This window comes from Ixodes scapularis, unplaced genomic scaffold (genome assembly GCF_016920785.2).
Source record: "Ixodes scapularis isolate PalLabHiFi unplaced genomic scaffold, ASM1692078v2 PGA_scaffold12__126_contigs__length_90152505, whole genome shotgun sequence".
In the NCBI taxonomy this organism is placed as follows: Eukaryota; Metazoa; Arthropoda; class Arachnida; order Ixodida; family Ixodidae; genus Ixodes; species Ixodes scapularis.
Window position 1 is genome coordinate 67,783,393 of NW_024609838.1, and position 14,589 is coordinate 67,797,981.

General features: G+C 45.5%; 1 protein-coding gene across 1 annotated transcript in view; it reads right to left on the reverse strand.

The window, feature by feature from the left end:
- LOC8043222 (nuclear pore membrane glycoprotein 210) overlaps positions 1–14,589 on the reverse strand; it is a 106,697-nt gene that overhangs the window by 59,491 nt on the left and 32,617 nt on the right. Inside the window, exons 10-19 of the mRNA XM_040218742.3 lie at positions 13,282–13,422; positions 12,550–12,690; positions 8,367–8,540; positions 8,109–8,217; positions 6,060–6,152; positions 5,290–5,438; positions 3,017–3,128; positions 2,318–2,380; positions 840–886; positions 51–124 (exon numbers count right to left, since the gene is read on the reverse strand). Of these exons, the coding sequence (XP_040074676.1) occupies positions 51–124; positions 840–886; positions 2,318–2,380; positions 3,017–3,128; positions 5,290–5,438; positions 6,060–6,152; positions 8,109–8,217; positions 8,367–8,540; positions 12,550–12,690; positions 13,282–13,422 (1,103 nt within the window). The remainder of the gene's footprint in view (positions 1–50; positions 125–839; positions 887–2,317; positions 2,381–3,016; positions 3,129–5,289; positions 5,439–6,059; positions 6,153–8,108; positions 8,218–8,366; positions 8,541–12,549; positions 12,691–13,281; positions 13,423–14,589) is intronic.

The window sequence follows — 14,589 nt, forward strand, 5'->3', positions numbered from 1 at the left end:
CACAAAGGCCCGCACCACAAAGGCCCGCAACACAAAGGCTCTGCACTCACTTGACCGAAGCCTGGTTCCTGGCAGGGTTCGGAAGACTGGCCGAGGCATTGTTGCCAACCCTCAGTTCCAGGCCCTGCCATCAGAGAGAGACATGCTTCACTTCCACCACATTGCCAGAACGTCTTTTACACATCAAAAAAACAATTGCACGCACATTCATTTGACCAAACACGATGAAATGCGGTAGCTTTACAGGAATGTCAGTAGCGAAAACAATCAGGAAAAGAACTGGTACGGTCATGAAACGGTTCTAATATATTTGTGCCCACATCAAAGCCTAGTTCAAGGACGGCGTCTAGAACGGTGTATAAAACAACGTCAATGACCGCGTTTAGGACAACTTCTACTAAAATATCGAGGACAACCTCTAGGATGGCATCTAGAACGACAAGGATGGCTTCTAGGACGCCACCTAGGACGACATTGGGGACAGCATGCCAACTAGGCGTGCTGTCCCTGACGTCGTCCTATGCTAAAAGCTGATTTATGCTGCAACTTTAAAGGTTTCAGCCAAAGTCGAGACTCAGCGGTACACCAAAACACTATGTAGTGTGAGAGCAACAGCAAATTCTTTACTGCACTGACATGCCGACTAGACAACAAGAAAAACAGTAAAGCTTCTACACAGCCAGGGGTTGCTGCTTCTATTAAGCTTGCATTCAAGCAGCCAGCTAAACCTCTTCAAACATTACCCAAAACACTCAGTGTGGTCACACACTAGACACGAGAGAAAGGCTCTATGTGTTCCAAGTGTGAATCCCCATCCATTTCCAGAACGGGAGCCTCACCGTTTCCCCGAGGTCCTTGCAGAGAATCCTGAACACATGAAGGTCTCCTGCACAACCGGGCGTCAAGAATGAGGGCCGAGGTGCGCAAATGACGTTAAAGTTTAGAAAGAGCGACATTCTGGACAGATTTTGACAAAAAAATTAAACCTATGAAAATGGCCCGCTGTCCTAATCGGGGTGATTTATAAATCCAGAAGCCCAACGGGCAAAAGAGACTGAATAGGTCAAAACGGTTAGAAACTAGGACACAAGCACATGACACATCCTGCCTTAGTTGGCATTATGGGAAGTATCAAAAAAGTTTACATTCAACACAGAATCTGTTTCGTGGGTAGTTTTCTATGAGAAAAGTGTCACGAATGAGCGTCGTAGCAAGCGTCATGACCGAGCAACACGCTGCGAGCATTAGTATGTACGTTAAGGTTGTATATTTAAGTTCACACACAAAGTTCGAGCCCCGGCGGGGTTCAAAGCTGGGTCGGTGCAGTGGCAGTCAGATACTAAAGCCACTGAGCTGAGTAAAACAGAGGGTCCGAAATGGTAAAAAAATTAATTTATTTTAATGAAAACGTAACGGCTAGAGCGGCAGGTTTCGAATGAAAATAATAAAATTAGTAAAAATAAACAACAAAATAAATAAAAATAGAAAAATAAATAGAATAACTAAACAAAACCATAATAAAAATAACATAAAAATCAATAGAAAATAAGATATTGCAATATATATTGATAATACAAAGAATAAAAATCCAGCTAAATCCCAGGAGCATCGAATGTGCAGGACACATTCGATGCTCCCTGGTCTTTGTCTTCGAGTGCCGCGCCAGAATGTATGCGGGCATGCTCCCACAGAAGTTTGTTTTTATTTTCTTTTGACCTCCCAACTGGTCTGAGGAGTTTGTTTTCACGTGTAGAGCAATGTTATACCCGTTGATGGCATGCGGAAAGTTTCGTTTGCGGGACTTTTTTGTTTCGGTTCGCCCCTTTGCCGTTCCAGAAGGGCGAATCTATGTCGTTTTACCTAGCGCTTTACGGCGAACGCTTAGATCTAAAAATTAGTCATGTAAACTAATTTAGTAATTAACCAAATGAGAAGGTCCTAGTTCCAAATAAAGAAATGTTGGTCGAGGCCATTCGAAGAGAGTGACAATAGGTTCCGAGGCCGAGGTGCCACTTTGCGTAGCACCGCGTCTCGAAAAGTACAATTTGAGAAAAAGTTTGGGGGCATGCAGCCACGAATTAACTTTGAGCCCACAGATCGCTGTGTCTTCGATAAATAAGTATACTTCATAAAGCACGCTACAGTCTTTTGCACGGGACCAAACCTGCCAAAAACGGCCACTCAAGGGGTTCAGTAAAAGTTTCGGAATTCCATTCCATACGATTGGCCATTGTCCGGCACCGTTAGATTCAAATTCGATTCCAGCCAAAGCTGAACCAGTTGCACAGCCTAAAAATGATGAGAAATGGGCACTCACGGTTGTTCCGGTGGGGGTCGATGATGCGCATGATGCTGACCAGGGATGTATTGTCTGCCACCACTGCAAGAGGCACAACCCACCCGGGTCAAAAAGAAATGCCATCACATTTGAAAGTAATAAACTTCAAATTATTGTGCTCAACTAATGACTGTGGAAAATGGGAATGGAGCGGCGAAGTGATAATCGAAATTCATAGATTAGATGGTCATGTCCTAAATGTTTCAACTGTTGCTTGCCCAAGGTTTGGCGCAATGTTCTCCGTCCAAAAGAGCTTGAACATTGTGCAGATCTATAATTGCGCGATGGTTCAGATTTGCTTCGCAAGTTTCAATTTTCGTACCCAACTCCCATAACAAATTACTCTGTACCCCAAAATGTGTCGCTAGTCCCACAAAATTCGCCAAAAAGGTATATGACCATACGAAAAAATATAGTTCTAGCTCTCCAGTTTAAAAAGAATTGACTGACCACAGAAAAAATAAAACAAACTCTGGACGAATCATAATGAACACTTCATGAAAATGTTTGTCGTCCCTTGTCCCGAGTTTGCTTTATTCTTTCTGTTGTCAGTCAATTTTACCAACACACTCTTCAGTTGATTTAAAAACAATGCTAGCACGAAATTTTTGAAGTGCTCGTTTTTTTCAGTAGCAGACGCATCCGTCGAGCTGCGCACGACGATGCAAATAAACTTACACTTGACGTAGTGACCTTGCTTAAGCATGGGCCACGGTCTAGGTCCCCCTTCGAAGGCCACGTCTTTGAAGGAGCCGTAGGCCACGACCACCGTCTTGGCCGGATGCACAGCCTGCATAAGAACAGGCACAGCACCAAGATGCTGTCAAACCGGTGCCTCCTCGGGCAAAGGAGGCACCTCTGCTACGATTCCCAGAGCGTGTCGCCGACTGGAGTGTTTAGTACATCCTAAATTGTGGTTCCTCTATTTCCACCTTTTGACGTCGGAGAAGTGCCACGCAGTCACCAACCGCGATCCTGGCAGCGTCTCACAGAGGCAGAGACAGAGGTTGCGGATGGCCCCCGTAAAATTCCGCAAGGGCCGCCCTCTCCAGAGAGATGTTCATCCCATTTTCCGGCTAAATACCCTTAAAATGAAAATACCAAATCACTCCCCCCCCCCCACCCCCCATTTTCGAAGGGAATCTCATCAACCGTGCAATCTGCGGTACCGGTACAAGTGCGACATGAGAAATCGAAGCTGGTTCTTGAGTTTTTGCTCGCGATCTGCGCACGCAATATTGGTTCCACTGACACACGAGTTCGTAGCGAGCTCCCGCATTTTTTTGTCCGCGATTAGGTCCCCGTGGCACTAGAGTTTGTAGCCAGTTTCCGCACGCTTACGACACTGTTAATCCCGAATCTGTAGCGTTTGCAGTCTGCGGGATCCTTTTTCGTGACGCGGGAGTTCATAGCAAATTCCCACGTTTTTATTGTGCTGTTAAACGCTCCTTTGCCGTGTCCGTGGTGTCAGCTCCTGTCATGTGGTTTGTAGCGGGTGCCCCTGTGTTTATCATTACAAAGTTTTGCTTTCTCATCCCCAAAGATAGGCCAGCTCATGTTATCACCATTCACCTCTTCGTATTGCATAGGCACCCTTAAAGAACTTTAACAACCCCCAAAACCTTTTTTTAATTTTTTGCTGGGAGATTTATCATGGTGTCACAAGACTACCAATGAATATTTTGGTCAGCAAAAAAATTCTGCCCTAACCAAGTTTTTTTCGTCCGGAAAAAAAAAAAGAAAAAAAAAAATAGAGAACCACCTCCCCTCCTTTCCTTGTGGCGTCGATAGTAATCTCTGGAGGAGAACCCCGCGCCCAGGGGCAGACACGGGAACCATATGTCCGGGGCTGGGCGGCGCTTGAAAACTAGGGTGAGGATGGGAGGGTCTTTTTCCACCCAACGACGGTTGGGAATTTCCGGAAAAAGAGAAATTCCGTCGCTTGCCTGTCCCAGAATCAACGAGAGAGATACAAACGACGGCAATCCCCCCTCCTCCACCTTCTGAAGGAGGGAAAAGGGGAGGGGACAACGCCTAGGACGACCTCAAGAACGACGCCTAGAGGACGACGCCTAGGGCGACCTCAAGAACAACTTCTAGGAAGCCCTTGAGGATGACCTCGAGGTCGATGCCTAGAGATGGTAACAAGAGATAAGGACCTCACTACCTAATAATGCCAAGGAAGGCTGACTCCCGCTGGTTGCCCCCTCTTTTTATTTTTATTTATTCATACTTGCCGCGGCCAATGGCGAGTTTTCTGTCAACATCTGCGGGCACATTTTTTTCCCAGACCCTAGCGCATAACAGCTGCGCTGTAATAACCACCGAAATCACGGAATCCTACTTGCAAGTACCTGTGACATTATTTTAAGACAGCAACTTAGTCAGTTGTACGATAAGTTACAATTCAAGCAAACTAGGTTTGTAATATAAGTGTTGGAGAGCATTAAATATACAACTTTACAGCGAAATATCTAAGTGTACACAGGATATTTTTTTTAGGAATCAGTTTGGAATAAAAATGAAGGGGCACGACTTGGGAATACTAACACGACATGCTACTTTGCACGATACATTGTGGAATGTACGCAACGTTGGCATACGCAACGCATGACGTAACGATACGACGCCCAGGATGTGTGGATGTACACGTCGAACCCATCAGATGGCTAGATGAACAGACAGAAACGGCTCAACCAAGGAATTGGGAGGCGACTTGCACCGCCTGGCAAAGAGATAGCCAAGGTCGTCAACGGAGCGTTCCTTTTCCACTAAATCTAGTGTCAGTGACCTTTCGCGCAGCGGGGCGTAACTCTGCGTCCATTTCGCGCTTCTGGTGCCCCCAGGCACAGAAAATCGGGAATGCATAAAAATGGCGCAACTGGCACAGCTGTCCCACTTTCTGCGCCCGACGATTCGAGTGCATGCCTCGGAAATGCCAGGAGCCGCACCTTGAGGGTCTTGTGGCAGCCGAGGACAGTGGTGGACTTGAGGTCGAGTTCGCCGTCGCGGTACGAGACGTAGACGCGCGAGTGGCCGACGGACTTGCAGCTGAACCGTAGGGTCAGGCAGCCTTGCCCCAGCGGGGGACCGTGGGAGCCTGGGCAGAACAAGCGTCGGACGTCACTGTCTCGCGACGAAACTTGGCATTCACGCTGTCCATATACCGTACGAAAGACTCTGCGTTCGCAGCAGAACTGTGACAATGTGATCTGCAGACACAACACGTTCGAAGCAGGTTTATTTTAAACACGTGTTCAAACATGTCCGCAAACAGTTTTTTTATGAACGATAGGACGGCAGCATCAGTGCAATCCACTTATAACAATACTAGATATAACAATGTACTGCTTACAACTATCAGTTTCTAGACTAGGAACGCTCAGTTTCTAGTCCAGATAGAACGATGTTCGGTTATGACTACTTAATTTCCCTATTTCCTCATTTTCGTTACAAGCGGATTGCACTGTACAGAAAAAAAAACCTGATGCTGACAGTGCCTGCTTTCCTTTCTGCCCCTTTCCACGCGTGGTTGCAATAGGACGCCAGAAGCGCCAGTCAGAGGAGCGTTCAAAGCATCGCACGTTTGGGGGTAGAGGACGTCTCGGGCATCGTGCCTTTATTTCTGCCCTGCACCGTGACTTCGCTAAGCAATTGAAAGAAACAACAAAGGTAGCCCTAAAGTCTCGTGCCAGACTTTGACCGGAGCGAGAGCACCCACCCTGGATGTAGAGAAAGCGAGCCTCGTCCACCACCTCCACAGTCAGCGGGATCTGGCTGCAGTCATCAAACACCCTGCGGCCGGTCTTGTTCTCTGGAGGACGACAGATGCACCGCAAGGTCGGGTTGGAGCAATATGGCGCGCTCGGATGCTCGCAGGGAAGAAGGTACCACTGTTTATGCCGAGTGCAAGTTTGTCTGTTTTTTTTCACAGGTTCTGGTAACATCAGAATGCGGGATCTCCAACTGGCACTGATTGAATGATAGTGGATAGACCTCAAAGCAGCTTGCTTTGAGGTCTACCCACTATCCTTTAATCGGAGCCAATCGGAGCCCTGCGTTCCGACATCGCCACAACCCCTGCAAAAGAAGCAGACAAACTTGCGCTCAACATACTCCGTTTCCCCTGCTAGTATGGCATGTACACTAAAGCTTTGAAATCATTTTCGATGGTCCGCAAAAATCGGTTTCTAAACGCACTGCGCCGCGACTTACTACAGGGCTGCCGACAAGTGGTGAAAGTTTGAAGTGAAAACATCAACAGATGAAGCTACCTCGCTCAAAATAAAAAAATAAGAACCTACTTCGAGCAATCTATGGGGGCATTTTGCAGACAGATGTCAGAAGCGTCGAGGGCACACTGGCGCCAAACGTAACGGACGACCTTCCAAAAGTTTTGATTATGCTTCATTCGGCACGGCACGCTTTCTCTAATACCGTATTTACTCGCACAATGAACGCACTCGCCTAATGAACGCACCCCCAACTCGGATGTAAAAATGTTGACCCCCTCCCCCCACACGCGTGAAATTAACGCACTTTTCTTTCCTGGTACAGCGAGGTCGCGAATGCATGGGCAGCGTGGGCGAACAAAACGCCTTGCAAAAGGCGTTAAAAAAATTTGAAAAGATCCAACGGAAGCAAGTAAAAAGGACATGGAGAGGAGCTTTTATTTTGCACAGCGCAGTCTGGACTTTGGTTTGGTTTCGGGGCGCCGCCGCGCGCAAGGAGGTAAGAAAGAAGCGCTCTAAGCAAGCGAAACAGCTTGCGAAAGGCGGCAAAAGGAAGAAAAAAAAAATAAATACCCACCGAACTAGAGAGAAAAACTAAAAAGAGCTTTTTTTTCTTTTTTTTTCTTTTTTTTTTTGCACAGCCCAGTTCGGATACAGGGGGTTGCGCGCCCCGCGCAAGGAGGTAAGAAAGAGGAGCGGAGAAGCCCTCTAAGCAAACGAAACAGCTTGCCAAACGCGGCAAAAAAAAAAACCCACAGAACTGAGAAAAAAAAGAAAGAGGAGCTTTTCTTTCTTTTTTGCACAGCGCAGTTTGGTTACTGGGGGGGGGGGGGGGGGGGGGGGGGGGGTCGTGCATCGCGCGCCGCGCGCAAGGAGATAGATAGATAAGCGGAGAGCCCTCGCCTAAGCAACGCCTAAGCAAACAAAACAGCTTGCGAAAGACGGCAAAAAAAAAACCAAAAAACAAAAAAAAAAAATTTTTTTTTTTTTTTTTTTGCACAGCTTAGTTTGGTTACGGGGTCGGGCGCCGCGCGCAAAGAGATAAGAAGTTACTTCGATTTTTTGGGAAAAAAGGTCCGTTCATTAGGCGAGGAAATACAGACGCAAAAATTTTACTTCGCGTAATGAACGCCCCCCCTAACTTTGCATCGATTTTTCGGGAAAAAAAGTGCGTTCATTCTGCGAGTAAATACGGTATACCATCTAGTGCTATAACTTTTTCTATAAACTAAACACAAGAGGTATTTGAATCCCTCAGGGCGCTCATTCTTTTATGGAGAAGATTGGTCAAGACACGGATTCCTCATGCGTCCGACGTTGCGCAACCTGTCAGCATCACATACAAGCTTGCAAGCTGAATTAAGGTGCTTGCCAAGTTTGCATGACACTATCATGCCATATTATGTCACAATGTAGATTGACATTGCAGAACCATCCGATACCAAGAGATCCCCTTTGAGTAAAACTTAAGGCTTGAAACTGACGGCTGAGAGTAACAGTCTTTTTTATACAAAAATTGTTCAGAAGTCGCGCAGTACCTGAATCTTCGTAGCCATAGAGTGCTACGGGCACCAGGACCTCGTTGAGGTAGTCAGTCTCCAGCAGAGAAGGCACAATCTCCAGTTCGGCCACCGGTTGGACGGACACCTGCCAGAAGGTGGAAGCCGACTCAAGCCAAAGGTCAAAGCCAAAAACGACACGAGCCAGGGAAAACCCGACCCTGCCATCGTGCCGGCTAGTTGCCCAAAATTGGGCAGCAAACCCGGAACCAGACCTGGTCCGTCGTCCCAACTCACCAGAGCCTTTCCCAGGGAGAAGGAGTTATGGGCGTCCTCGGCCACCACGGCGGTGCGTCCCAGGCCGGTCGTTACCACAGTCGCCTTGCCGCTCAGCTCGTCCAGCGCAAAGCTCACCCGCGCCACGGAGCTGTTGTCCGCGTACCAGCGGTACGAGCCGGTTCCTCCCGAAGCCTGCACGGATGGGGAACCTTCTGATCGGGCTGCTGCAGACTGAACGCTTGGCAAGAACGACTGCAAACGCTTTGGTTTCAAGCGACTCTCTACGGAAAGCCTAAGCTCGGTGCCTTTTACCACAGGTTCTCAAACTGGGTTCCTCCTATGAACCCAGTGGCTCTGCAGGAACCCATGAGAGCTTTCCAAGCTCGCGAATTTCCTCAACTGTTGCTGCCCACAAATAAAGAGTCTTCTCGGTTTAAGCACTATGGCATATCTAAATCATCCTTCGATGAATAGGTATAGGAGGATAGATGGAGCGATTGGCCAATGATTGAAACAATTGCACATTCATTTACCAGAAGAGAGCTCGAAATGTTTGTTGTTAGCTGGATTAGTGGTCAACATTTAAAATTAGCAGGCCTTATGGTACAATTTTTTATAACTGATAACGACGCTTTTAAATGTTCTTTATAATGCTGTCTGCCAGAGGGCAGACGGCATTAAACTTGTGCGACTAGGCTCAGAGCTTTCGAAAAATCGAAACGTCTGTGTGCGAGCTTGCAAAAAATGTGAGCTTGCAAATTGAATGCCAGTTCAAAAGCTTGTTTTGCATGTTCTTCACTTTTGTTGGTCACATGTCCGAGTTGATGGGTGACACATTCGAGCTTCAAACTTAATGGGCTAATAAACAATGTGCAGATCGACTGAGGACTGCGACTAACTATCACTCGGATTAAACGTCTTGTGCTCATGAAGCATAAAAACTAGGGGTGTGCGAATATAGAAATTTTCGAATTTAAATCCAATAAGATTATTAAAAATAAAAAAAATTGCTTTAAATATTGAACATGCTTCGAATATATGTTTACCATTATTAAATAATAAAAAGTAAATATGCAGATACTTTTTTTACTACCTCCAAAAACCAAAAATAATGTAACATATTTAAGTAAATGAAACTACCTGACTAAGCAGCATTTAAACAATGCAACTGGTAACACATGAAAGCAGGCAAAAGGTACAACCGATATAGAAACTGATAAAATTAAGAGCGTACAAAACTGCACGTAAAAATGCAACCTCTAATGTCACACAAACAACTGGTAGTTACTTTTTTTTTTTTAAGAAAATTATTTAAATTTTTTATGACTAGCCAGCAAATACTAGACATCAGCTGCTAATGCAATTACTGATAGTGATCGTGCCAAAAAATTCATTGTTCCACATCTTCAATACATGAGCACTTCCTTTTCGCAGTGACAACTGCTCCTGCAGCAAAAAATATAAGGTCACTAGAAAAGTGACTCGCAATGCAGGCTTGGCAAAACGAAACCAAAACTCCTCCTTTGTCCTGAGCGAATACATATTGTGCTTGCACAATTATAACGCACACTTTGCTTCAAAATCTGTGCCCAAAAATACATGCGCCTTACGATCAAAACCAAAACTCAAAAGGATGCAATACCCGGTATAAGGTGGCTAGCCCCATTGCCATCCTGAAAGTACATTTACATTCATCATTTTGGTACCCGTATCGTGCGCATTCTCTCGCGTCTACTGACTGGTGTCTGCCGTTCTAAAATAAAAAAAAATTAAGAAAAGTGATTTTACTAGGGGGTTTTATTCAAACGATAGGCCATCATGCTGGCTGGAAAAGAAAACTGAGCAGCACTGCCTGGCCTCGCAATCCCAGCGACCCGAAAAGAAAAAAAGTAGCACAGCCACGACTTCCGGCAACTTTCTTCTCCATATTCTTCTTCCTCCCCAGTCCAGTTTCGGTTTTGGTTGCGAGCAGTTGCGTTTTTTTACTTTATGAAAATACATGTGATGCTGTAGCAAAATATTTATTGGGTAGTCCTCTGAAATAATATTAGATCGCCTGGCAAAACATAACCAATATTTTTTGGGGGGGTACCAGTGTCCCTTTAAATGCTGCCTAGTCAGGTAGTTTCATTTACTTGAATTCGTTAAAATATTTTTGGAGGTAATAGAAGTATCGGCATGCTGTAAACGACTTATTTTTCGTGGGCTCAATATTTCGCGATTTAGGTGAAAGCTGAGGTTTTAGAATAATGCGCGGGTTCTAATATTCACGACGCGGTGGGATCTCAATATAGATTACAATATGTTTACATTTTATCGGAACTGTTAGTGGTACCTATTTTTCGCAAATTGTAGGCGATTCGCGAAAATTAAGTCGTTTACAGTATTTATTTTATTATTTATTAATGGTACACACATTCAATACATTTTACATATTTAAAGCGATTTATTTTAATAGGTACTCATACTAGATTCATACAGTCGACTCTCGTTAACTCAAAATCTCTTAATTCAAACTTGCGGATAATTCAAACTAACATGCAGGTCCCATCCTATGTGTCTCTACGGGAGGAAACTCCCGATAATTCAAACTTTGCTTTATTCAACCAAATCTTCAGTCCCCCTCGAGTATGAATTAACAAGATTCGACTGCATTCGAAAATTTTTATATTCGCACGCCCCTAGTTTTTATGCTTTACGAGTGCAAGAAGTTTATTTTGAGTGATAGTCGCAGTCCTCAGTCAATCTGCACATTGTTTATTAGCCCATTAGGTTTGAAGCTCGAATGATTCACCCATCAACTCATAGGTGTGAGCAACAAAAGTGAAGAATATGCAAAACAAGCTCCTGTACTTGCATTCAGTTTGCAACCTCACATTTCTCGAGACTTTTCGATTTTTCGAAAGCTCCGAGCATGGTTGCACGAGTTTAATGCTCCCTACCTTCTGGCACCTAGCATAATAAAGAATAGTGTTGTGCGAATATTCGAATAGTAGTTTCGAATATCACTCCATTCGATATTCGCTTCAAGAGTAGTCGTAATATTCGTGCTTTTCGAAGTGTTGGCAAACTCACGGTCGTGAGCTTGTTTGCTGTCTAAAAATCACTAAGGAACGATTTCTAAAATCAAAAATATACTCCCACGTACGGCAAATGGTATATATATTATGGTGGGAACTTCCAAATATATTCATCATAGTCATTTCATCAACTTTGTTTAATAACGGACAAAAGAAACCAAGCAACGAGCTCAAGAGACGCTGGCGCAATCTTTGCCAATCTTGGCGCCCTGGTTGTCGGCACTCTTTTCTCCCCACCGCCGCATCCAAACATAAAGCTAGAAAAAGAGTCCAAGATAAAAATAAATACTTTAGAAATTCCTCATAACCTGCACTATTGCTCAGAAGCTTTTAGTTGCAAGATAACTCAAAAACACCATTTCAAAACATTTAAACTATAATATTCTGAAAGAATATTATATTATTACAGCGACAAGATGAGTGAATAACATCGACATTGTCAAAATGGCGGAAATTCGGTTGGTTGGCAAGACTGACTCGAACGACAGCTTGCAAAATCCAGTTTGGAAGTACTTCTCTAAGTGTGAACAATGCAAAAAGTCACTGAAGATGCCAACCCGAACAACAACCCTTTCAAACTACCTGAAGAAGGATGTTGTATGCGGCCTACGAAGAATGCGCTGCATGTGAAAAATTAACTTGCATGCCACTTTGCAGCCAAGATTTTTGAACGGCGAGTATTCAATATTTGATTAGAAAATATTCAGCCAAAATCACTATTCGCTTCGAATTTGATTTGAACACAAAATACACTATTCGCACAACCCTAATAAAGAACATTTAGAAGCATCATTATCAGTTTTAAAAATCTTACCATTAGGCCTGCTAATTGCGAATGCTGACCACTAATCCAGGCTAACAACAAACATTTAGAGCTCTTCTGGAAAATGAATGTGCAATTGTTTCAATCATTGGCCGCACACACAATCGCTCCATCTATCCTCTTTCTCAGCTCTAGGTCTAAATGCCTGTCATTCCATGACGCTGGAATGTAAATGGGGGCAAGGTCATCACATGTGCTTGGGAGGCTGTAGCTCAAGGTAACCGCTAATGACCTTGGGATGCCACAGCATAAGGTCACAGGCAACTGCTTGTGAAGGGGCACAAGCCATGCCACTCACCCTGGCCTGAGGGCTGTACGAGGGCTTCACCACGGGGTCCCAAGGGAACAGGAGCACTGGCGGCTGCACCACAATGCGCTTGAAGATGGACACTTCCTGGGAGCCCTTGATTCCGTAGGCCGCCTTGCGGATCGCACCCGCCTGCGAGCGATTGACCAATATGGAGAATGTCAACTGTACACCAGCAAAGTCCCCGCAACTCTTAGAATAAGGCTCGTCAAGATAATTGTTTGATTTACAGGGGCCCTAATAGATCAGCATAGTGAGGGAGCCAATCTTTTCATCACCGCCTTGTCTGCTGCCAAATGCATCTCCCCGACAACGGTGCAGTCACACACCGTGACATCCTACATACTCGTTCACAGCATTTCCCTCCTCGTGTTCCATTAAACCGAATAACTGTACGACACAGCACTAACAAGATTTTAGAGCATTCTTATAGTTTTTCCATAGCGGACAACCAAAAGCAAGTGCCGCACATAGCTGCACTCTTATACCTTAGAACATGGGTTCTCAAACTGGGTTTGCGAAGACCTCCTGCCATTCCCCCGAAAGGCGCCCCACAACCCCCTCAATCTCTAAACAACCCTCCCCCTTCTTCGCCCCCCCTAAAAATCTAACAGGTCCCAGTAACCCCCTGCAATTCCCCAATAGCTTCCTGCAACCCCCAGGCACATCCCTGAATTCCCTAAAAGTTCCCTACAACTCCCCCATGGTCGCCGGACCACTCACGGGGGTCCGGAATCCCTCCAGCCTGCCAGTGATGCGGGTGGTTGCGGGGCCCTTGGTCCGCACACAGTGGTGCGTGCCATTCTCCGTCGAGGAGAGCACCTCCATGTGCTCCGAGGGGAAGTCCATCGTCACCACCAGGTTCTGCAGCGGGGCCCCCAGACAGCGTAGGAAAAGTCAGGCCCATTTCTGCACTTGTGCTGCTGCTCAATCAAACCACCTTTTTTCAAGCTACTCTATCTACACAAATAAAATAGCCAACTCAAAAAAACCTTGAACAAATATACGAGCTAGTAACCCCCCCCCCCCCTCCCCACCCACATAAACACACTAGAAAACTTGGCAAGAATGAAAACACGTATGAAGACAGGTGACCTCAAAACAAGCAAGCCTGCAGCTTGCTCGTATAGCGAGTGCTAGGAGTAGCAGGGCTTGTCATTGATGTTGGTTTTATGTTTGATCATGTGGTGTGACCTGCGGAAATAACTCTAATCTACTCGAGCAAGACATTCGGCTGGCACTCGTGTTCGATCGGCAAGGAGACGAGCGCTGTGTCAGCGTTTGGCTGGCACTCACAATTTTTTTGTTCAGTCTTTGGAGTGGGAACCGGAGCCAGTTATACAACATTCTGTCTTAAATAAAAATAAAGGGGAAGAAAGTGACACAAATGCAGCTTTTGCTGCGATTTATTGGGTGTGGGCTCGACAGACACAGGACTGGAGGATGATCGTCACACAAATTATGAAGCCAATTAAATAGACACTGAACCCCTAAAAGACGTTAATTTTCAGCACCAAATAGGACACGTCATAAAGTAAACCCCCTGTTGAGGAAGTCGAAGAGAAGAAAGAAGAAGGCACGAGGAATTGAAGGACTGATCGAGACTTTAGAAAGAGGAAGATGAGGGTGTTGTTCTTTTTACCATTAACCAACGGTCACATAGACCTTCTGATGCTAAAGTCCACCGTCTCACTGATAGATCTTTAAGAATTCCACATGGTGCCGAAACCCGGGAGAGAGCTTCAAGTCATCGTATCGTGCTCAACAAGACGTTGCGAAGGCAAGTGAAACGGAAATCTTATTGATCACAAAGATCCAAACGACGGAAGCATTACGACCGGGAGAAGCAACGCGAAGACAAGCTCTCCGGCTTAGAGATCTACAAGGTTGGAAACGGCATCAGCTGACCACTGAACTCACAAATAGCCATGGATCGGTTGAAAGCCAAGCGTTCAGCCCGACGAGCCCAGAACACGCGGCTGATTAACGACGCCGACACGATCTTGAACGATCCACAGACAGACTTAGGCA